The sequence below is a fragment of the Neolamprologus brichardi genome, chromosome 22 (assembly GCF_056152115.1).
Source record: "Neolamprologus brichardi isolate AB-2024 chromosome 22, ASM5615211v1, whole genome shotgun sequence".
NCBI lineage: Eukaryota > Metazoa > Chordata > Actinopteri > Cichliformes > Cichlidae > Neolamprologus > Neolamprologus brichardi.
The window spans coordinates 17,622,695-17,645,610 of record NC_142124.1 but is presented as its reverse complement, the minus strand read 5'-3'; the positions used below and the strand labels follow the sequence as shown (position 1 = coordinate 17,645,610).

The 22,916-nt window shown below is 40.7% G+C and overlaps 3 protein-coding genes across 3 annotated transcripts; 2 read left to right on the top strand and 1 right to left on the bottom strand.

Moving 5' to 3' along the window:
- The first annotated feature begins 445 nt into the window (after positions 1 to 445).
- adnp2b (ADNP homeobox 2b) lies at positions 446 to 10,996 on the top strand. Its single transcript, XM_006787810.3, has 4 exons — positions 446 to 743; positions 1,551 to 1,673; positions 6,937 to 7,041; positions 7,167 to 10,996. The coding sequence occupies exons 2-4, from the start codon at positions 1,566 to 1,568 to the stop codon at positions 9,936 to 9,938; spliced, it is 2,985 nt and encodes a 994-aa protein (XP_006787873.2). The 5' UTR covers positions 446 to 743; positions 1,551 to 1,565; the 3' UTR covers positions 9,939 to 10,996.
- A 177-nt stretch (positions 10,997 to 11,173) lies between these two features.
- Positions 11,174 to 15,394, bottom strand: ggcta (gamma-glutamylcyclotransferase a). Its single transcript, XM_006787811.3, has 4 exons — positions 15,105 to 15,394; positions 12,930 to 13,075; positions 12,695 to 12,827; positions 11,174 to 11,661 (listed from the first exon to the last, which is right to left on the bottom strand). Exons 1-4 carry the CDS (start codon positions 15,369 to 15,371, stop codon positions 11,482 to 11,484), a joined length of 726 nt encoding a protein of 241 aa, XP_006787874.1. The 5' UTR covers positions 15,372 to 15,394; the 3' UTR covers positions 11,174 to 11,481.
- A 1,024-nt stretch (positions 15,395 to 16,418) lies between these two features.
- Positions 16,419 to 17,257, top strand: LOC148096743 (uncharacterized). Its single transcript, XM_087835362.1, has one exon. It carries the CDS (start codon positions 16,471 to 16,473, stop codon positions 17,170 to 17,172), a length of 702 nt encoding a protein of 233 aa, XP_087691488.1. The 5' UTR covers positions 16,419 to 16,470; the 3' UTR covers positions 17,173 to 17,257.
- The last annotated feature ends 5,659 nt before the right edge of the window (positions 17,258 to 22,916 follow it).

Below are 22,916 nucleotides of genomic sequence, written 5' to 3'. Positions count from 1 at the left end.
TTTTGCTAGCCTAAAGACATCTAACCTACTCATTTCGCTTTCTCCCTCAATCAAAATGGTGGCTCAAAGTAATTGGGTACGGAAAGTAGCATGATATGACATCACACGCCAAAGACCACCCATTTAGCTCATTTTCTCGACACCTCATTGGTTGGGCTTGGGCATGTATCACGTGACTTGCTGCTGTGGGGGGTGGGGGGTCGCAGGAGCCACGCCCCCTACCTAGCTATTAGATGGGAATGGTAAATGTGGGCTCACCAGGTCAGATGTGGCATGAAATTCAGAAAGTGAACCACAGAGTGCGTCACCTGGGCAACCGGGAGCCGGGCTGAGGGTCCCAGTGAGAGAATAAAAAGTTATTCAGGTTTTAGCAGGCGAGCTCTCCCATTGGTCAGTTTGTGCTGTATGCAAATGAGGCACCTACGTCAGATCCTGAACTTGAGCGCCATTTTTTCCTCAATAGGGGGGAAGAAAGGGACAAAAGCTGGACCAAAAAAGAAAAAAAATAACTTGTCTCCGGAGTGGGTTCGCAAACATCACGTTTCATATTTAAGCAGGGTGTTCGCAGAGCGGTGTGCACGGACAGCGAATGCCGCTCGGGGGAGCGTCTGCGCGCAGCACCGCCTGTAGACGCAGCTCACTGACACACACAGTTGCGGGCCGGTGGAAGTGGGAAAACCCTTAGCTCTGTCGGTGGTGGCACAGCGACAACTAACGTTAATCTACGCTGAAAATTGGACGAGGTAAATATGTGCGAGGAGGCTGTGGGCATCCTCGAGTAGGCGGATGCGCCCTCGCCGTCTTAGTCACCGGCTTGTTGCTGTCAGCGTGCCTGCCCGGGCTTTTTTAGGACTTCAGTGCGGCCAGCAGACACATTGTAGTGTTAGCATGGATGGCATGTGTGAGGGGGACAGGCTTTTAGTTTACAGGTGATCTAAATCTCGCACTTTTAACTGACTAAAAATAACTTTTTTGTAGTGCTCACTGGCGAACGGCTGGTGTTTTTGCACAGATGCTGAGAGTGATATCAGCTGATGCACACTAACTGTTACGGCTTTTATTTGTGTTACCACAGAGCCTGTGCAGACATTATACCCATATTCAGCCATGCTGTGATTCTCATCAATCAGTACTAAATACAGGCAGGTTGTCACTATGCTGCAGTGGATTATTTAACTACATCATTATTACCCCGTCCCTTATTCCATCTTCATTTACGGTTTATGTGTTTTATTTATTGGCATAATAGGGTTATAAATTATTGATGTAATACTGCATACATTACCTGACCTCAGCTAACCTTTGTTATTCTGCCCAGTGTGTGCCATTTTCACCTTTTCACCATACTATTCACTTGTTTTGGGGCTACAGAAAATATTTTTACTAATTTAATGATGCTACAAGCAAAAAACAATGGTAATTTTGTAGGCTGGGAAATATGTATGTTTGCACTATAAATGCAATAAAAGCACATTTTGATAATTGTTTTATAATTAATAGAAGAGCACGAATGCTTTGTAACCAGTTGAAAACTTATCTTCCTTTATAAGGGCTTGTGAGGAATCATGTATCAGGTCCCAGTTGGAAATATCGAAAAGATCCGCAAAGCGAGGAAGGCAGTGAAGAGCATCTTGAGTGAGATCGGCCTGGAAGACTGTCAGAACCTGCTGAAGGTAGGTTTCTGTCGTGGAGAATAATCCGACAGATCTCTGGGCTTGAGTGTTGTTTACTCTGTTCTGCTCTAGTAACAGCAACTCAAGTAGAAAGAAAGCAGAACGTGCTGATTTTCAGAAATGCGTTAGCCCATGTTTGTTTGAAAATAACATAAAAGCATAACATACCTAATTAGTTTAATTGGTGACCGTTCAGCAACATGGCTAGGTATAAGAAGAAGTCTCTTCAAAAAGAATAGTGGCCCTCAGTGTAAAAACCGCAGCATTTCATCATCTACATTGTCGTAAAAATGTGGCGTCTTAAGGGTTTTGCGCTGGTTGTGGCTGCGATAGTTGCCCTAAGGAGGCCCGGGATCAGAGAGGACAGAGTGCTCAGTGGGTTTTCTTCACTCATTGATTTATTAGAAATGCCAGAGACACAGGGGGGGCGGCTCACAGCTGTTAGTGCCCTGCCAAGGCTTTGAGCCGAGGTTGGCAAACGTGTGGCTCCCGCTCCCTGCAGCTAAGACAAAAGAAAGAGAGAGGAGAAAAAAAATGACTTTATTATGGAGTAGTTATTTTTCATTTTTAGTTCTTGTATTTGTGAGTAATGTTTTGCATTTTCCAGTTGTAAAAATGTTCTGCCTTTTAAAAAGCAAAAAAATGAATCAGTTAAATCAGAGCCTACGCCACCTTAAGTTTTGCTGGACCTGGCATGGATGTAGAAAAATAAATGGGTTCAAAGTCCCTCCCACTGTTTGTTATGGACTCCAACCCAAAAGAGGAAACGTTTAAGAGGAAAGTGGAGAGTCTTACACTGTATTAGCAGATTCGGTGAGCTTGATCTGGATGACAAACTATCAAAAAGAGAAAAATAAAACAAACAAGCACATAGCATTGCTGTTATATTTAGGGAGGGTCAAAATGTTTCTTTTGATGGTAAGGGTTGCCCACCTCTACTGTGTGAAGCTGGTAACCTCCGAATGTTGAGAGCTGAATCCTGCATTTTTCTGTTGTCGATATTTTAATGGAAGTTAAGGTGAAGTGTTAGTGGGACAGGCTCTGTTGTCACTCATTACATGACACACACAGGACACACACCGATAATAAACAGTAGTTTGCGCATAGAGATTGGTGCACACAGCTCTCAAATTCCACTTTCACATATTTTGTTTATTTTCATTCTCTGTCAGTGATGGATAATACTTACATAATATACTGACGTCTCTGAAACAATACAGCTGTTAAAGTCGAGTAGATCTACGATGTGTCTGAATCTCAGTCTTATGTTGTCCTGATGTCTCTGAACGTGACTTGGGATTTTTCAGACCAAAAGAAGTCTAAGCATCTGCCTACTGCTGATTGTGTGTCATTGCACCTTCTTCACTTGTTATAAATTCTTGCAGCATCACATCAGCAGAGTTTGTGAGAGTTTCTTTAAACTGAGACTGATGTGCACATTTTTACGTGTGATACAGCTTCGGTAAACAATGATTTGTGGGTTTAATCAGACATCAGATTTGCAGCTAGTTTGGCGAGCATGCGTAGTTCGTGCATTGCAATGTAAATTCAGTGAGGTTACAGAAACCGGCCAGGTGTGCAGTCATCCACACGGACCCGAGTGGACTTACAGTTGCAGAAAATATACTCCCAGCTTTAGCTAGTACGCCCAGCTTGTTGTCTCGAATGTGCCCACGTTGGTATTGCAGTTCTACTTTGGAAAATCTGAATGTACCATATTCAAGTCTGTATACTTCACAAAAATGTGCAAAAAACCAACATGTTTGCAAGTGATCAAGAATATGAACAGTTGTTATTTTGTTTCCAGTGTTGTGGAAATTTGTCTGAATTAATAATATGTTAAAATATAGATTTATCAATGACAGAACATCACTTCAGTGGGGACACGTACGTTACAGCTAGAGCTGGGCGATATATCGAGTTTTTAAAAAATATCGATATATTTTTATACGAGATATAAGATGTGACAATATCGTTTATATCGATATAGTCTATGTTACGTTATAACTATACTTGTGGAGCCGCAAGTTTGCCTCTCTTTCGTCCACTTTTGTCTTTACGCAACATTACTCGGCCTCGCCCCTCCTTCACTGAACACAACTCCCCCTCCTCCCCCATCGCTTCACCTGCAGGAAGCGACAAGATGGACACGGCAAATCTCCGTTAACGAGTTACTGTGCATCGCCCACGCCGTCAACGTGTTAGCTAGCTAACCACGCTAACGAGCTAACCACGCTAACGCCATGCAGCCTAGAGGCGCTGCACAGCCTAAAATCCTTTCATTTTCTCAAAAGTTGACAGCGCGCCTTATGTATGAATTCTGGTTGTGCTTGATGGCCGCGAACCGATTTTATGTGGTACACAGCGCTCAGCAATCTGTCAAAAAATGTTTTAGTACGACTTTGGTAAGCTACGGTGCTGCACCGCTTGATGGATTGTCAGAGCATTACGGCTACCGAGGAGCCTCGCGGAGTGATACGTGCTGTGCTTCAACGTAATATTACCGTATTGTGTATAAGGACCATAAATGGCACCTGTTAAGAGACGTGGTTACGAAGAGGATTTCAAACTCAATGCTGTCAGTCACACAGTAGAAGTTGGGAACAGAGCAGCTGTGAAATCTGTCTTTGTTACTATGCTCTGCGTCTTTTAGTTTACATTTTGACTGCACAATTGTGAGCTTTTTGTTATGCACAAAAACAACATTGCTTTCTTTTATTTATGGAGCATTAATATTTAATAAATGCTCATAATTTATTTTTGAGTAAATTTTATGTACATCTATGCTCTATGTTAATAAAAGTGCCTGTGTGACATCTGGGACACAGCTTTGACTAAGTACTCTGTTTTTGTTCTTACTTTATGGCTTTAAAAAAAATATCGAGATATATATCTTATATCGCCGTCCAGATAAAAAATATCGAGATATGAATTTTGGGTCATATCGCCCAGCCCTAGTTACAGCTATAGTTTCATATCCTCTTCACATAAGGAAGTACTGTCAACACGCAACTAGGCTGACCTTGTTGCTTATCAGAGAGCCAAAACAAACGGCAGACAGTACAAAAGGTTTGGGTTACAGCATTTTTCAGAGAACTTCATGCTTATTTCTCTAAGATGATGCCAACCTACATTAGGTATATATTCCAACAGCATGACTCTGCAGTATGAGTTCAGGAGCTAAAATGGCCTGCCTGCGCTCCAGAAATGTCACCCACTGCAGAGATCTTGTTGAAAAAGAGGTGGTAATATTGCATCAAGCAAGAATGAGGAAAATATGAAGCTGTTTGCCTCCTAAGTTCTCACATGTTTACAGGGTGTTGTGTAGTCCCAACTTCTCAAAATATTTTGCAAATGGGTTTTTTAATCCCAAACACTCATCCCATTCTGCTGCATCCACACAAACTCATCACTGATTCTGCTTTACAGCTTTACACTGTAAAGTGCAAATGGATCCAATCGTCATGATCTCACGTTTACATAAGAGTAGCACTCACAGGGAGACTGTATGATGCTTTGTTAAATACTAAACAAGTTGGCCATTTTTCACTGACTAGGCTAGACAGTTAAAAATCAAGATACTTTATTAACTATTAATTGCATCCATTATTGCAGTAACAGTTTACAAAACTAGCTTCAGCTGCTCCCTTGACACAAGGAATCATTTGTAATTCAGTAGTTCTGCTTGTCTCTGCTCTGACGATGGTGGTGCCTGGGCGTGACACAGTGGGACCACCTCATGAACATTAACATCCGAAAGCGGGCATCGCACCAATCATGGAGAAGAGCAAGGAGCGCGATTGCGATGGTATGGGCGCGTGGTCGGAAGTGACAAAAACTCGTTCCCAAGAACAGCACTGCGACTCGGCGACCAAGGGGCAGACCAAAAAGGTGATGGATGGACCGAATTAAAGACTATGTGAAGAAGATCGGCGCCAACCTGAACGATGCCCTTGACAGTGTCAAATGGAGGTGGCTTTGCAGAAAAGCGGACCCCGCAGAGCGGGAATAATGCTAGGAGGAAGAAAAAGAAGCTATTAGCTGTTTACTGTTAGCTTGCCAAGTCTGCAGCTTTTCCATCTTTTTTTTTTTTTGGCTCCAGAGAAACACTTCTGTTATGTTTTGTGTTCTTTTGCAGCGTTTTTCTATTTGCTGGTGGGTTTTTTTGTTTGTTTGTTTGTTTGTTTTTAAGTTGCAGTGTGTTTGGCCCCTCAGGGCACCGTATCTTCTGACACAAACTCGGATATAATTTTTGGTTCCTGGTGTAATTCTATAAATTAGGTTTTAACTATTAAAAAGTAATGACAGCTGCTTTAGGACAGAGAAGCTCTTAAAGAGTTTTTAGGCCTCAGAAACTGCTGCAGCTGGTGGCAGTGGCCTGGCTGGAGGTGTCATGTTTTCAGGTTTCCGTCTGCCCATCGGTCCTATTCTTGTGAACACGATACCTCAGACATGTCTTCAGGGAACTGCCTCTAAAATGAGTTGAAAGGATTCGCTTGAACTCGAGAACAAACTTTGTAAAAAAGGTCTTTGAGGATGCAAATGAGCATGATTGGTCTGCTTATAGATGAGGAAAAAGAGTTTGAGTTTTAACCTTAAAAACAAATCCGTTCATTTTGCTGTTTTTAGCAATTTGATGAGTAAAATATTTAAGTAATAAAAGCCTGCTTTAAAAAAATAAAAAAAGTCAGTTGAAAAAATATTTATATGACCGTTCTTGTGGTTTTCCTCTGGAGGGAAGGCCAAAACCCTCTCAGTGAGAGGCCCTGAACCTACATTTCACACTTCAGATGCTCAGTTTGTGACAATGATCTTTATCACCTTAAACCTCGAGTGACTGTAAAGATTGTCTTTGTTGCTGGGAGGAAGATGTGTAGAACATGAGGCTTACAATCTGTCATAGCTGTTTTCTGTCTGCTTTTTAAAAAAAAAAAAAAAAATACAGTTAAATCTCTTTAAAGTCTGTATTACTTTGTTTTACATGAGATGCAGGCTGAAGTGAAGGGTTGGTGGTTGGGGACACCATATCTAGGTTATTCTGTTGTTGTCATGGCAACAGGTGGGGTTGGGTGATGTGAGGTGGCCTGATAACTGTCAAGAGATGTCTGTGGTGTTGGGTAAGTGAGCAGGGTAATAATGAATTGGCATAAGTGCATTAGACTGAATTAACCTTCGCTAAACACAGCTGTAAATGGAAGTTGGTAAGCTGGAGTTTCACACAGTGCTTTTATTTTTATTTAAAATGTGTGTGTGTTCTGTGCAGGAAATAAATGAAAACTCTGAGAAAAACTCGGATGAAGATGATGCTTTTCAGGAAACTGAGTGGATGGATTTTGCGGAAGGATACTACAGCAGAATGCAAAAGAAGGTAAACCTGATATTTAAAAAAAAAAAAAAAAAAAAAAAAAAAAAAAAAAATTCTCATGCTGTGGATTCTTTAAAAGCACTTTTTTGCTTCCTCTTACGCTTTCATTGCCTTTTCTCCATCTTCAGTGGCCGTATCGGTCTCGATCTCTGTGCTGCAGCCTGTGCAAGTATTCTTCACAAAACATCTACAACTTCAGGAGCCATGTCTCCCGCTGCCACGGTTACGTCCAGTCCTTCTGTGCGCTGACACCCTGCTCACAGTGCGTCTTCATCGGCCACCCCAAGGTTGTGAAGAAGCACATGCTGTTCTTCCACGCCAAACTCCCTGTGTCAAACACCCAGATACCGCTGCAGAGGGAAACATCTTTACCCACCCATCGTGGAAACGAGAGGTATCAGTGTCGAAGATGTGCATTTCCCACCTCTTCTATCTTTGCAATGAAGAAGCACATTATTCTGAAGCACATGGAGAGTTTGGCAGAGCAGTACATCGGTTACAGGTTGCACCTTCAGGGGAATTCATCCGTCAAAGTGTATTGCTGCAAGATGTGCAAGGTGAACACTGGAACTCTAGACCAAATGTTGCATCACATGCTCATCGAGCCATCACATTATACAGTAAGCACACAAGTGCAGGTTCTGATTTATGAGAATAAGAACTACATTGTTAAACCGACTCCTAATGGGAATGGTTTGTTTGTGACATTCCCAAGTATTGCTCCCAAACCACAGCAACCTCAAATGCTCAATAGTAAATCTTTGGTCTTGCCAAGTAACGGCCAAGCTGCTGGGACTGTAGTGACATTACAGCAAGTACAAGGGACTGCAAACAGTACCACTCTGATCTGTGCCCCTGGAACAAACCAAGCTTTCCTGCCACCTCAGGCCTCAGCGCTAGTGCAGCTAGCTAGTGCTGAGGCTAAAGGTTTGCTTCAGCCCGGTGCCACGATAGCCCTCCGAAGTGCTTTGCCCCAAGGACCGCCTATGGTCCAGCTTCCCACAGTTTCTAATCTTGCTCTAAAACAGGTGCCAGTGACCTTATCTCCCGCTTCAGCGCCTCCTTCAGCTCCTGCTCATGCACAACAGACCCCACAAGCGCAGCAGATCCTCCTTCCGTCGGGACTGCAGGCGAACGTAGCAGCTGGACCTGGGACTGTACCCAAGCCTGCTGCAGTTACACACAGTTTAGCAACAAACCAAATCGGCCTACAAGGTACTATGTTGACTTCACAGTCTCTGCTGAGTCACCTGATCCCGACTGGCAACAAGGTGAACGGCATGCCCACCTACACTTTTGCTCCCCTGCAAGTAGCAGTGCCAGTCTCTCACAGCACAAGTACTGCCCTCAAGTCAGTTGAACAAATAAATTCCACGCCACAAACTAAGAAATGGATAACCTGTCCCCTCTGCAATGAACTCTTCCCTTCCAATGTCTTTGACATGCACACCGAGGTCGCCCACCAGACAAAATCTTCCTCGTCCAAGTCAGAAAGTGTAGCTGCGCGAGCTGCATTCCTGAAAAAAATGCCTGACAAAACTGTGAAATGTCTAACCTGCAAAATTCTACTATCAGAAAAGAGCGTCTTCCAGCACCTGCTGCATGGCTTGAATTGTTTGTACTGCTCAGCCTTGTTCTTCTCAATCAAACAGCTCATCGAACATGTAAAGCAGCACAATCCTACGAGCAAGGCATACTGTGATTTCCTGAGGCAGAAGTACAGAGTCTACTCAAAGGGTGCTGGAGGGATCCTGTTCCCTTATTTTGACGTTCACACCTCTGCGCCAAGAGAGATCCTTGGTGACGCAGAGGTCAAGCTCGCCTTGGTCACAAGTTCCCTAGATCTGATTTTCTTTAAGTTGCAGCCCAGCAACCACCCGGAAATCTGCTCCGTACCCGTCAAAGTCAACAGCTCCTACTGTCCCTTTTGTGATGAAAAGTTTCAGCAGGAGTCAGACTACTTGCAGCACCTGAAACAGAAGCACTTTGTAGCACCCACTATCCACGCTATTCTCAAGACGGAGGCTTTCAAGTGCATATACTGCAACGGCGTGTACACAGGAAAGGTCACCCAGCAGGCTGTGATGCTCCACATTCAGCGATGTCGTTGTTCACCCAAGCCACAACAACCACCCACACCTGCTGCAGCACCCCAGCCGCCACCAAAACCAGCTCAGCAGGTCAATCAGGCTTCCGGTCTCTACTTCCTTCAAGTACCACAAGGGCTGACTATGAAACAGACATTGACTCCAGCTCGTGTGACTCAAGCTCGCGTGGCTCCAGCTCGGGTTGCTCCAGCTCGCTTGATTCCTATCGTGCGCCCCACAGAGCCTCCGGAAACCGAAGCAGAGCTGCAGTCGAAGAGGAGACTGGAAGCTGCGTGGCGGGAGGTCCTCGAGGCCAACAAACGAGAGCGAGAGCAGAGGGCAGCCATGCGCAAGAAGCGAGAGCAGGAGAAGTTGTTGCCTCCACCAGAACCCGAAGTTCAGAGCGACACGACGGTCAAGCTGCTGCTGGAGCCCACCCCAACGGAGCGCCGCTGCAGCGAGGAGCGTAGAGACTTCATATCCAAATACTTCAACGTGAACCCGTACGCGACCAAAGCAGAGACCGAAGAGCTGTGCAAGAGGCTGTCTCTCACCAAGGCGGAGCTGGCGGCGCTCTTCAGCAAGAAACGCAGCAAGTGCATGAAGAGTCTCAAGAGGAACACTGCAGGCATCCTCCTCGGCTTCAACATGGCCGAACTGAGCAAACTCAAGCACAACCTGGTCATCCCGGAGCCGCAGCCTGCCGAATCAGCAGCTGACACGACAGAGGAGATGGAAAGCGGCGAAGACGCTCCAGAACCGATGGACGAAAGTGGAAATGAAAAAGTCACAGATGGGGAGCAGATGGAATGAGCTCAGAAGTGCGTGAAAGTGGAACCTGAAAAAGTGCAAATAAAAAATAAAATAATGCATTTAAAAGAAGAAAATAAGCTCATTAATAATGACCACGTTTGTGTTAACAGTCATCTGAGAGGTTGATCATGCATTGTAAATGGATGATGTATAACCTTACATAGAAGCTTACCTGTAACAGAGGGTGGTTTATTAATGTAGCCTTCATTATTAGTGCTTCGTTTGACTTCAGTACATCGTCAGTGGTCCATATTTTTCCACAGAAGTGCAAAGCCTTGTGGGAAAGCAGGTCCAAGTGTATTGTCTGATACATTGCATTTAGCTAGATACGATATCTCTTTCCACAATGGTTTCAACTTAAGTGCTTCTGCCTCTTTTTGCTGCTTTTTGCAATCATTATTTTTGTTCATTTGTATTTGGTGCACACCACAACACAAACAAGCTGATCAAACCAAGTTTTCCCTTTTCATGTTTATTTGTTTGCTTTAACCGGTTCTCACCTTTGCCTTTTGATTTTTGCCACTGGATCTTTTAAGATTACTCACTCCACTTGTCCCTCAACATTTATACAGTTTAAGGAGATTACTATCTTTTTTATTTTTTTTTCTCGCCCAGCTCACCAGCTCATGTGGACCTACTGAGATGAATGCTCATCTCACAGTGTGGAAGTTAATCTTTTAAAGAATGTATAAGTGTTTTGAGTTCTGAACTTGCTGTTGGCCATGTTCCCTGCATGAGCCTTTGTTTTACTTTCAGATTAAATTATAATTTGTGCCATTGTGAAGTCTGCGCATTTCCTCAGATTTGAGGAAATTGCTCGGGAGATTCAGCAGAACCTAGAACGTGTTAGTGGGTGTTCCCCACATCGGTTTTCTGTTTTGTTTTCTATATACTTGTATTTTCTATAAGTCCAAGAGTATAAATATATTGAAATATTGGGAGGCGTTAAAATAAATACATTGTCCAAAGCCACTGTGGTGTAAACAAAATAACACGGTTTCCTTTTACACGAATGGTCCATTTTTATTTTCATTTTGTAATAAAAATGTAATTTTTAATTAAGCTGTGTTAAAGCATCCCAAGGTATGTTTTTATTTTCCTTTTTTCCCCTGTGTGTAATTATAAACTGCAGGCCCCTCTTTCTTTTCCTTTTCTCACAGAAGTGAACAAACTGGTTTAAAGTCATAATACAGGCAGTGCATTATGTGTAATAAAAGGCGGACAAGTGTAGAGTCTTAAGGGTGTGTCATCAGTGTTTAATATACCCCAGAGGAACACTGTGGTAACAAGTGTCTGCGCTGCATATTTTTAGTCTTTGAAATGAAACACATTTTTCAACACAATCTATTTGCTCAGCGGTGATTAAGATGTTGTTTGTGCTGGGCTCAGCCAAACGTCTCGTTATTAAATTGCATGCATTATTGAGTTCTGTCCACACAGTGGTGCCACTTTCATAACATGAGAGAGTTATTTGTGAAACAAAAAACATTTTTCCCTGTCCTGTTAATTATATCTTAGTCTCAATCTTGTTATATAATGGTAATCATTTATAATCATGTTTGAGGTTAAAAGGTCCATAATCTGGACTGTTTAATCTCCGGTTCATGATCGTTGGAATTTGGTCCAGGATCGAGGGGCCGCTGTAGTTGTTGGTTTGAATGGCCTCCAGGCTCTTCTTGTACTCTACGGGGAGTCCGTTCTGCTCCGCGCCCAGACACACCACCTTACGTGAGACACAGAGCGTGATGCATACATGAGCAGATATTATGTTAAATATTATGTTTTCTTAAAAAAAAAAAGAAGAGAGAGAGTGTTGCATTGTGTTGCAATGTACAGTAGTTCTAACACTCCCTGGCCACTTTATTAGGTACACAAGTTCAGCTGCTAGTTAGTGCAAATCTCTAATCGCCCACCAATCTCATGGAAGCAACTCTGTGCTTTTACAGATGTAGACATGGTTGAAGATCAGAACAAGAAATATAAGTGATTTAAGTGACCCTGAACGTGTCGTGTTGGTGACAGATGGTCTGCTGATCTGGGATTTTCCCACATAAGCATCTCTACAGTTTACAGAGCATATTCTGCAAAAGAAGAAATTGAGACTGGGTGAAAATATCTTGTAGAGGTCAGAGGAGAATGAGGAAAATTAAACGTAATGAGTTGAACAACAGAATGCTGGGAAAACTGGCTTGGTCTGATCAGTCTGGAGTTCTGCTGCAGTGTTCAGATGGTAGGGTCAAAAATTAATGTAAAGAACATGAAAGCATGGATCCATCCACCCTTGTTTCAACAGTTCACGCTGGTACTAAGGGAGTGGGGGCTATTTTCTTTACACAGTTTGGCCTCTACTGAGCATTGTGTAATGCTACAGCCTACCTGAGTATTGCTGCCTAAGTACGTCGCCTTTATAACCACACTGTAGCCATCTTCTGATGGCAGCTTCCAGTAGGATAAGACACCACGTCACAAAGCTCAAATCATGTGCACTCAAATGACATCCACAGTCACCAGATCTCAGTCCAGTAATGCACTTTTTGGATGTGCAGCAACTGTCTGATGCTGTCATGTCAATATAGAGTAAAATCTCTGATGAATGTTTGCAGCACCTTGTTGAATCTGTGCTATGAATAATTAAAGCAGCTCTGAAGAAAAAAGGATGGTCCAACCTGGCACTAGTAAGGTGTACCTAATAAAGTGGTGGGTGAGTGTATCTTATTGCATTGCATACTCTAAGAATCAAGGTGTTTTCCTCGCACCTGTTTGTATTGAGGCGAGGGAGGACAGGCGTGGAAGTTGTTCATCTGATATGTCCTGCAGAGCACAGTCCCGTTATCAGTCTCCACTGAGACCTCCAGTGGAGAGTATACACCAGCATTCACTGATTCCTGGCTAAAGAAGAACAAAAATGTAAAAAAACAAAACAGTTGGTTAAAAGTACACAAATTAACTCAGAAATGGACCAATAGCTGCGTGTTCATGTGTGGCTCTCACTCATCAAGGCTTGAGAGGTGTTCGTTGTTCAAAGTCCAGATGACCCCCCACACTTCTGCGCCTGGATACGACTCAATGGTTGCCACGCCACCGTGCCAAGCATTGTCTATGTGTTCTTTCCACAGGCCAAAGTTCAGTTTGTAGTCCTATACACACACACACAGAACAATGCCCAGTCATTATGTGGAGATTTGCTACTTCTAATGCTCTTCATCTGAGTGGGAAACACTTTTCTTACCTTTAACATTATCTGCAGCTGGATACAAAGTAACAGCAATTCAACCAAGTCTCTTTGTTTTACTGTGATAATGTAAGAAGGGTGTTGTTTGTGATTTCAGCAGTGTCCCCCCCTCCCCGTGAGCTTGTTTTGCTGTTATACCAGAGTCAAACTGCAGTACACCCGAGTCCTGTTATTACAGCTGGCACATCAGAGGAGGAGGTAGAGCAGCAACCTTTATTGGGCCGATCTAAGATGCTAATGCAGGAGGGGGCTGACTCAGTTGTTTTCCATATCCTTCATTCCTTCAAGACTTTTGAGAAATAATAAATCGTCATTCAAACCGCTCGTTGACAAAGGAGGGTTGAAAATAACTAGTAAATATCTCCCTCTTGGTACAAACGTGGTTAATGTTTCAATTTGTTTTTGCTAGCTAATGATCTGACACACAAACAGGGGAGGTGCAACTCTCAGATGAACTCTGCTTCATCGGCAACCAGTCAAATCAATTATATAAACCACATTTAAAATTTTGGTATGATTTACGATAACTGTACTGTTTAATTTTCCATATAAACAAAAAGGAAGAAGGACTGCTACTGTTTACAGCTAAAGTATATAGTTTTTGATTTTATTATGAGCTCATCAGATTTCCTATAGTTTTGAATTTTCTAATTAATTTGAATTTTTATTCAGTTTAGTTTGGTTTTTTATTAGTTTCAGTGTCAGTTTTAGTCCTCCAGCATATGAAGGGTATGTGCTGGAGAAACAGAATAAAAACAGAACTTTTTCAAAGCAGTTGACTCACAGTCTTGTTGACATCCAAAGTCTCATCGGGCAAGGTGTAAATATAGATTTTTACTAAACTACAAACTACTCAAACTAGGGATATTTTCCTCTACGCTCTCTGTATTATTACTTATTATTATTTTGTTTGTTTTCCAAGTTAAACTTCAGTTTATTAATTTTTTCTACTTTTTATTATTGCTGAGCCAAAAAGTGATTTCCAATGTTTCTTTGTCTTTATTACATGTAATATTTTTGCTTATGTTGATAAATGCCCTTATGACTCAGCATTATTGTACCTACTCTGCGTCCTACATTATAATCAATCTAGTTCTTTTTTATCACTTAAAATATCTTTATTAAGCTGTTATACTACACTTATTGCAATTTCCGATTCCCTTGTGTCCATATCTCTTTAAAAAATAATGTAAAAAAGACTGATTAAACTGATAAATTAAGGCTATATTAACGTCACACTGAAAAACACCTGATTGTACCTTCTACCTAATAATGACTCGATATCATTCGTGAAACATTTTGGACAGGTTATAGACGCACAAATCACTTTTTGGACGACACCTCTGGCTAAAATACCCGAGGCCCTGCTGCGTTCACGTTGCCAGGGAACGAAGGTGATGTCAAAATCACTACACTGGAGGTGTTTGTATTAACCACGAGAACAGTTAAGACAGAGATTAATACGTTAACAATTTAACACACCGGCGATCGTGGCTCAAGAGTTGGGAGTTCGCCTTGTAATCGGAAGGTTGCCGGTTCGAGCCCCGGCTCGGACAGTCTCAGTCGTTGTGTCCTTGGGCAAGACACTTCACCACCTACCGCCTACTGGTGTAGTACTGGCGCAATATGGCAGCCTCGCTTCTGTCAGTCTGGCTACAACTGTAGCTTGCCTCCACCAGTGTGTGGATGACTGGGTGTGTAAAACTAGAGGGGACTAGTAAAAGCGCTATACAAATACAGGCCATTTACCATTTACAACCAAGCTAAAAATATGTTTATATTTGATGCAACCAAACAAGCCGCTTCATGGTCCCCGAATCTCTCATAATTTCTAAATGTTACAACCTCGACACAAACATTGCCAATAGGTGGTTTACAGAAGCAATAATTAAGACTAAATACAATAATAATAAAGCTGTTTTTATTGTACACACCTTCAGGCGACCGGTCTTATAAAATGTCGCCGACGGGTTAGCCAGCTGTAGTCTTTCTTTCAATAAGTTGCTTCCGAAGGCGAAATACAGGAAGAAACCAGCGGCTCCCGACATCTCCATCTTATTTCTTCTTGCAACCAATGTTGGTGTACCGGAGGTGTCCGTTGCACCTGCTTGCCCGGTGGACCCGCGCAGAGAATTACGTACGTAATTACATAATATATATTTTAAATGTAATCTTATTCCCAGTTTAACAATCTCATACATAAACTCTATATGCTTATGTTATATTATGAATGCATTATTCGCGCGTTCTTTATTTATATTTTAGAGTCATTTTATTACTTCCGGTTCAAGTAACCCCTCTCAGACACACAAACAACCACGCCACTATATTTAATGTTAATGCAGGTTTGTTATTGTCCATATTTAAGGGAGTTTTCTTTACGATGGGTATGATAAATGTTTTTTTATGATAAATTTGTTAATACTTTTAGCTAAATTTTTTATCCATAAATGTAAGTTTACTAACAAAACACCATATTTCTGTCATTTTTTTTAAGGATGTGGAAATGTACATTCAATCAATATCAGACTCCACCAACAAAAAGGCTCTCAAAACAATATATGTATGTGAATTTCTGCGTGTATTCTTATAATTGTTACCTTTTTCTTTTACCCCTGGCTTTTTGTGTTCATGTTCTGTTGTTTTGTATACTTCATCTGCTCGTATGTTGTATACTCATTGTTTGTTAAATAAAGTTAAAAATATATATATATATTTAATGTTAATTAATTGCATTAATTATTTTATTAATAGAGATTGACAGACCACGTGACTTTCGCGCATTGCATGCCGGGAACTCGTGGCAAAACAATCCAAGGGCCTTTCTCAATATGCGAACTTGTGCGTACTTGCGTTCTCGTGTACTCGTGATACGTCATCAGTCGGAGACCAAGTACTGTTCCAATTCAAAGTAGGCATCAAGCCGAGAACGGGTGGACTTCTGGAAGATGGCGGAGTGAGCAGTTCAACTTGAGTGGGCTCCGAGACGTTTCCTGAAAAGAACCTCCTTTATGTCTTGACCGCAATCAAGTGAACCGGAATTAGAAGCAGACTAGTTATACTTCATCTCTAAAACTCAAAAACTTCCTCCTTGTATTTCTCTCCGTCATTCTCGGCCACCTTCTCCGAAGCGGCGAAATGGCTAACATTAACAACGATCATGGTTACCACCTAGCGGCTCTTCGACAGGCGTGCGATGAAGAAGATATTGAATGGATGGAACAGCAACACGACTTATCACAAGACAGACCGCAAGATGATCGTCACCACACACCGGTTAAAAGTCCAAATCCTAAGAAAATGAAGGCTAACGAATCACAGACGCAAAACGAAGTTTCAAACACAGTTCTCCTGAACGCTATCCAAAAACTGGTATGTAAATTCGACGCCCAAAGTGAACATTTAAAGAATTATGAATTCCAGCTGCAAGAAAACACCGACGCTGTAAGAAAAGTAAAGGAGTCCGTGGATGCTAATACGGAAGCTGTTAAATCTGTGGTGGAAGATGTGAAATGTGTTAAAACGCAAATGGCGACGCTGAAAAAAGAGAATGAGGCTCTTCGTGAAATGTGTCTGGAGCATGCTAGATACAAACGGAGATGGTCTTTGCTGCTAACTGGCGTTCCCGAAAAGGAGGGGGAGAACACAAGAGAAGAGATAATCAGAATTCTGACCAAGATAATTCCTGCGAACGCCGAGCAGCTGTACAACACAGTGGATACAGTGCACCGGTTGGGTCAGAAGGGACGAGTTGGTGACAAACCCAGGCTGATCGTCATACAGTTTGCCATGAGAACCGTTCGAGACCTAGTGTGGAAGATGTCCAAGGACGCGAAGTTCTGCAAGGAGATGAAGATTCGGTTTAGAGAGGACTTTTGTAAAGAAGACAGAGACGCCCGCAAACGTCTGTGGCCGAGGGTGGAGGAGGCAAGAAGCAGAGGGCTCAAAGCTTTCCTGAAGGATGGATATGCTGTCATCGATGGTCGTCAAATCAAAGAATGAAAGAACTTTATAACGACCTAATTAAGAAGGTATGACTGTTCAACTAAATTTAAGCCGGTAACTTGTTCAATGGTCCTTAACTTTGACTGGGTTTATTAGTTAATAGGAGGTAAAACGTTCAATTGCCCTACTCTAGTTATTAAAGCACTCTTAAGCTATATTCAATGGTTCTTTCAATATTTTCTTTAAATGTTCGAGGTTTAAGAAATAACATAAAGCGTAAAGCGATTTTTCTTTTTTGTAAGGAACAGCCTAACACTAATTGTTTTTTATTTCAAGAGACACACAGCAGTAAAGATGATCATATATTTTGGAGAAAGCAGTGGGGAAGCGGTGATATTTATTTATCTCACGGTACCTCTCATTCAGCAGGAGTGGCTATTTTTCTACATCGTTTTAATGGAAGAGTTATTGATCATAAAGGTGATGAGGAAGGTCATTGGTTAATGGTTAACATAGAGTTGGATGATACTAAGTACATTTTAGTAAATGTTTATGGGTTCAACAATAGAGCTAAAAACCGGAAATTAATTTCTGATTTGAAAAAAATGATAGAAGAATGGAAAATCATTTATTCAATTGAAAAAGTTGTTGTTGCAGGTGATTTTAATATGGTACCAGATGAAAACCTGGATAGATTTCCAACTAAATATAACTCTTCTCATTTTAACCAAATAATAATGGATTTCTCCTGCACCCTCAACCTAATCGATATCTGGCGTAACTTAAACCCAGAAAAACTGCATTACACCTGGAGTAATTCTGAGCGCTCTCAATGCTCAAGACTAGATTATTGCTTAATAACTGGTAGTCTCTTCCCCCTATCATCCAACTGTAAGATTCTTCACTCCCCTGTTACTGATCATTGTGCCATAACACTTTCAATCTCCCCGGATAATGGATTATCAGAACCGAAGAACTCTCACTGGAAGTTTAACAGTAACCTCTTAAGAAGCTCATCTTTTTGTATAAAAATTAAATCCTTAATAGGAGAGGTTAAAGCAATGGAGGAGTTTTCCTCTATTAGTAAATGGGAATGGTTGAAGTTTAATGTCAGAAAAATTGCCAGTGAAGAAGGAAAATTAATGGCGAATAAAAGGAGACAGAAACAGGCAGAAATCACTGCAAAAATAAGTTCATTGTGCAATTTATCACATCTAACAGAGGAAAACTCTATAGAACTAAACCAGTTGCAGTACAAACTAGATGAACTTTATATAGACAAAGCAAAAGGTGCCTTCATTCGTTCAAGGGCTAAATGGATTGAGGAGGGGGAAAAGAATTCTTCTTATTTCTTTAACCTGGAGAAAACTAGACAAACAAAAAAAACTATAATGAAGTTACAAATTAACAATACCCTGACTGAAGACCAACAGACTATAAACAACTATATTACAGAGTTCTATTCAGCCCTCTACACTACAAATTATTCCAGTTCGGAGACTAATTCTTTTTTTAGCTCTATCCATGAAAAAATTCCTCAAATTGACACACACTTTAAAAATCTCAATGAGTCTGAAATCACTTTAGCTGAATTGGATACTGCTGTTTCCCAGATGGCGAGTGGTAAATCACCAGGTCCCGATGGAATCACGATTGAATTTTACAGATATTTCTGGAGTGACATTAAAGATTTATTACTAGAGGTATTTCATGAATGCATAAATGATCAGATGCTATCTCCAACTATGAAACGAGGAATCATTTCTTTACTTCCTAAACCAAACAAGGATTCTATCTTTTTGGATAACTGGAGACCTATCACACTTCTTTGTTGTGATTATAAATTATTAGCTCACGTCTATGCCAACAGATTAAAAACAGGAATAACTCAAATAATAGATGAGACACAGTCAGCCTTTATAAAAGGACGTCATATCCATCATCATACCCGTTTAGTATTAGATATGTTGGATTACAATCATTTAATTCCTCATGATAGCCTTATTTTATTTCTTGATTTCTTTAAAGCTTTTGATTCTTTGGAGCATAATTTTTTATTTAAAGCTCTGGAGGCTGTGGGTTTTGGTCCCAGATTTGTTAGTGTAGTGAAAATGTTGTACAGAGATATAACAAGTAGTATTGCTCTCAATCAAGGGTTTTCTAATAGTTTTAAAATTAACCGTGGCATTCGGCAGGGATGCCCTATTAGCCCGTTATTGTTTATTGTTGCAGCAGAAATGCTTGCCATTTATATCAAACTCTCTTCAGATCTGGAAGGCATAAACATTCTTGATAAAGAATTTAAAATTAGTCAATTTGCTGATGACACTGCCTTATTTCTAAGGAATGTAAATATGGTCTCTACTGCAATTAATAAAATCCTTTCATTCTCAAAAGCATCCGGCTTAACACTAAACCTTAAAAAATGTGAAATCCTAGCTGTGCACAGCTGTAATCAAAGTATTATTAACAATATTCCAGTAAAAGAGGAGGTAAAATACCTTGGTTTAATAATCAGTAAAAATACTAATGATCAAGAGAATAATAACATAACTCCTAGATTAAATGTAGTTAAAAAAATATTTAATCATTGGTTAACACGTGATTTATCCATATTAGGCCGTATCTTACTGTCTAAAGCAGAAGGACTTTCAAGACTCATATACCCCTGTTATTCAATTTTTACATCTCCTAAAATGATTAAACTGTCAAATTCTACTATATTCAGCTTTATCTGGAAGAATAAAACACATTATATACGCAAATCACAATTAGTTAAAGACTATGAAAATGGGGGCTTGAAAGCTTTAGACTTTGAATCCATTATTGCTGCATTCAGGCTCAGATGGATAAAAGACTGCATTTCCTATCCTCAATCTATGTGGTACCATATTCCAAACAAGCTCTTTAATAAGGTCGGGGGTTTAGATTTTTTGCTCAGATGTGATTATGAAATATCTAAGATTCCTCTTAAGTTGTCTAGTTTCTATAAGCAAGCTTTGAATTTTGGGAAACTAATTTTCACCCACAATTTTTCACCTCACAATTCTGTGTTGTGGAATAATAGGGTTATAGTCATCAATAAGAAGTCCTTATTTAAATCAGACTGGTATGATAGCGGTGTATGTTTTGTTGTTGATCTGCTTGATACAAACGGAAACTTGCTATCTTATGAAGAATTTATTGATAAGTATAAAATAGACGTTTCATCTAATAATTATAATAAGGTTTGTAAAGCACTACCCACACCGTTGTTAAATCTTATCGTAAATACTTTAAAGTATTCATTAATAAGAACATGCTTACCTTCACTGACGATAGGTAATACCTCAATAAAGGACAAACAATTTAATAATAAGTTAATCTCTAATACCTTTAAGCAAATAGTATTCTGCAACTACAATGTCAATGTCAGACATGATCTTGATAGCATGTTGAAAGAAAAGTCATTTTCTTTTTACCTAAAATACCCACTTGCGCCTAAAATGAAAGAAACACACTTCAGAATCATATCTGGCATTTATCCAGTTGGAGAATTCCTGTACAAAAGATTTAATTTTGAGGCCGACTCTTGTGCTTTCTGTTCTTCCAATCCAGAAACACTAGAGCATCTATTTTTCACTTGTCAGTATGTTACTGCTTTTTGGTTTGAAATACACTGTTGGGTTTCACTCAGAATTTCCAATATACCTTCCTTCACATCTAAGGATGTTCTTTACTTTATGGACAATCTGGATTCTGAAATCTCAGATGTTGTCAATTTTGTAATAGTGCTATGTAAATTTTTTATTCATTTATGTAAGTGGAAGAATGCCTCTCCTATGTTTGCCGTCTTCTTGAATTACTTTTGTCAGTATTTTAAGTCACTTAAGCTTATTTTGAATATGAATAAAAAAACTGCTGTACTATACTGTAAAATCACAAAATACTTGCTATTCTAATTTTCCTGCCTGTGTCAAATGGTCTATGTTCCTTACTACTTTATTTACCTTATTTAATTTTTATTTTCTTTTTATAAGTTTTCCTGTAAAGTTACAATGACTTGCTTCACCATCTTTATAATGTAAATTGTTACAATCCTGGTCTGTTTCCTTAACTTGTTTTGTATATGAAAATTTATTTCAATAAAAAAAAAAAAAAAAAAAAAAAAAAATCAAGCCGAGAACGCGAAAAAGTCCCGGATGTGTTCTCGCTCCGCCCATTTTATCGAGCATGCATCGGTGGTGACTTGTGTGGACTTGGTACAGCTAAATATCCCAGAATGCATTTCGTCCAAAACTCAAACGCGGCAATGGCGGACGAGCGGGTCTAAAAACTTTTAAATATTACTCTTTCTGGGTCACAAAATAAACTTTTAAGTTCTTTTCAAGCGAGAATGTAGCTGTGTAAACTTCGAATATCTGCTCAGTTTATCAAGATATCATATATTTCCAAACGAGGTCCGACGTTTTCGGAGATGTCTGTGACCCGCCAGCTCCATAGCAGACAGCGAGGTCGAGGATTATTACAGCCGGCGAGAACAGCCGACTCCCGGCAGATCGTTTTCAACCCCCCCGCGGTCTTTTCGCTACTCAGGTTAAACAAACCCCAAACCCCAGTAGTTGTCTATTGTATTGAGTGTCCACTAAAATAAAAATAATAATTAATAGAGATTTCACTACTGAGGTTAAACATGATATATAAGTCACTTAGATCACTTCTAAATGTTAATGTTTGGCTTATTTCGGCTTTTTATTTGTTCCTGAGTAAACCGGTTTGGCTGTGATTAAAGTTAAGCTTCATAACATATTACTCACAGTTAAATTAAGGACGGCAGTAAAAACTCCGGACCTGTGACATCATCAAGTACGCTGGTGTTCCAATTGTACAAATCGCGAGTCCGTGCTCGCATTCTCGGCGAGTCCGTACTCCCGTGCGTTCTCGGCGAGTACGTACCCGCCGAGAACGCGAGTACGTACTCGTGTACTTGAGAATTGAGAAAGGGCCCAAGTACCGCTGTCACTACCCGATCCGTACCGGAAACCCGATCGGTACCCCGCATGCGCGAAAGATGTCTACTTCCGGTCGTAGCGTTTTACGATAGTTATGGGTCAGAGTATCTGTTAAGATGTTAAGAATAATAAGTATATCTTAAAATGTTTGCAATAATGAAGCATTTCAGTACAATGTAGACAAAAACGAAAAATAAAAAGATAGTTACGGATCGGGACTCCCCGATCCTTACTGAGCATGTGCAAAGTCGGACCGTACAAATCGGGTCTACCCGATCCGTACGGCGCATGTGCAGGGGTTTTCTTCTTCTTCTGTTCGTTTAATAGCAGTTTACTCCACAGTGTACAAGGATACTGCCACCTGCTGACTGAGCGAATGAACCCTATTGTAAACTGAATTAGCGTCATTACAAACGTGTGTTTAATTTGATTTAGTGATAATCGAGTGTGTTTATGCTTGTCTGTGTGGAGAGGATTGTTGGAATAGTGATGATGATGTCCGCTATCACTGTCAGTTGTCAGTAAACACTTCATCTGGCTGCTGAATCTTCACGTGACATATTACAAAGTCTGTATTATTAACTCTGTAATTAGGCGCCATTCTTCTTATTTTACGGCGCTGTTATTCAATCGGGAAACGCTCTCTGTTCAGGAGAAAAGCATGAATTTGTTTGTATACGGATTATCCATTGTTTAAATGTCCCGGTAGTCGGAAAGGAGGCAGAGCTGCTGAGAAATGCTAGGAGCTAACTGGGCGCTAACCGTATCATTCAAATATATTGAATGTCGCAATGTTGGCAAAGAGAGGAA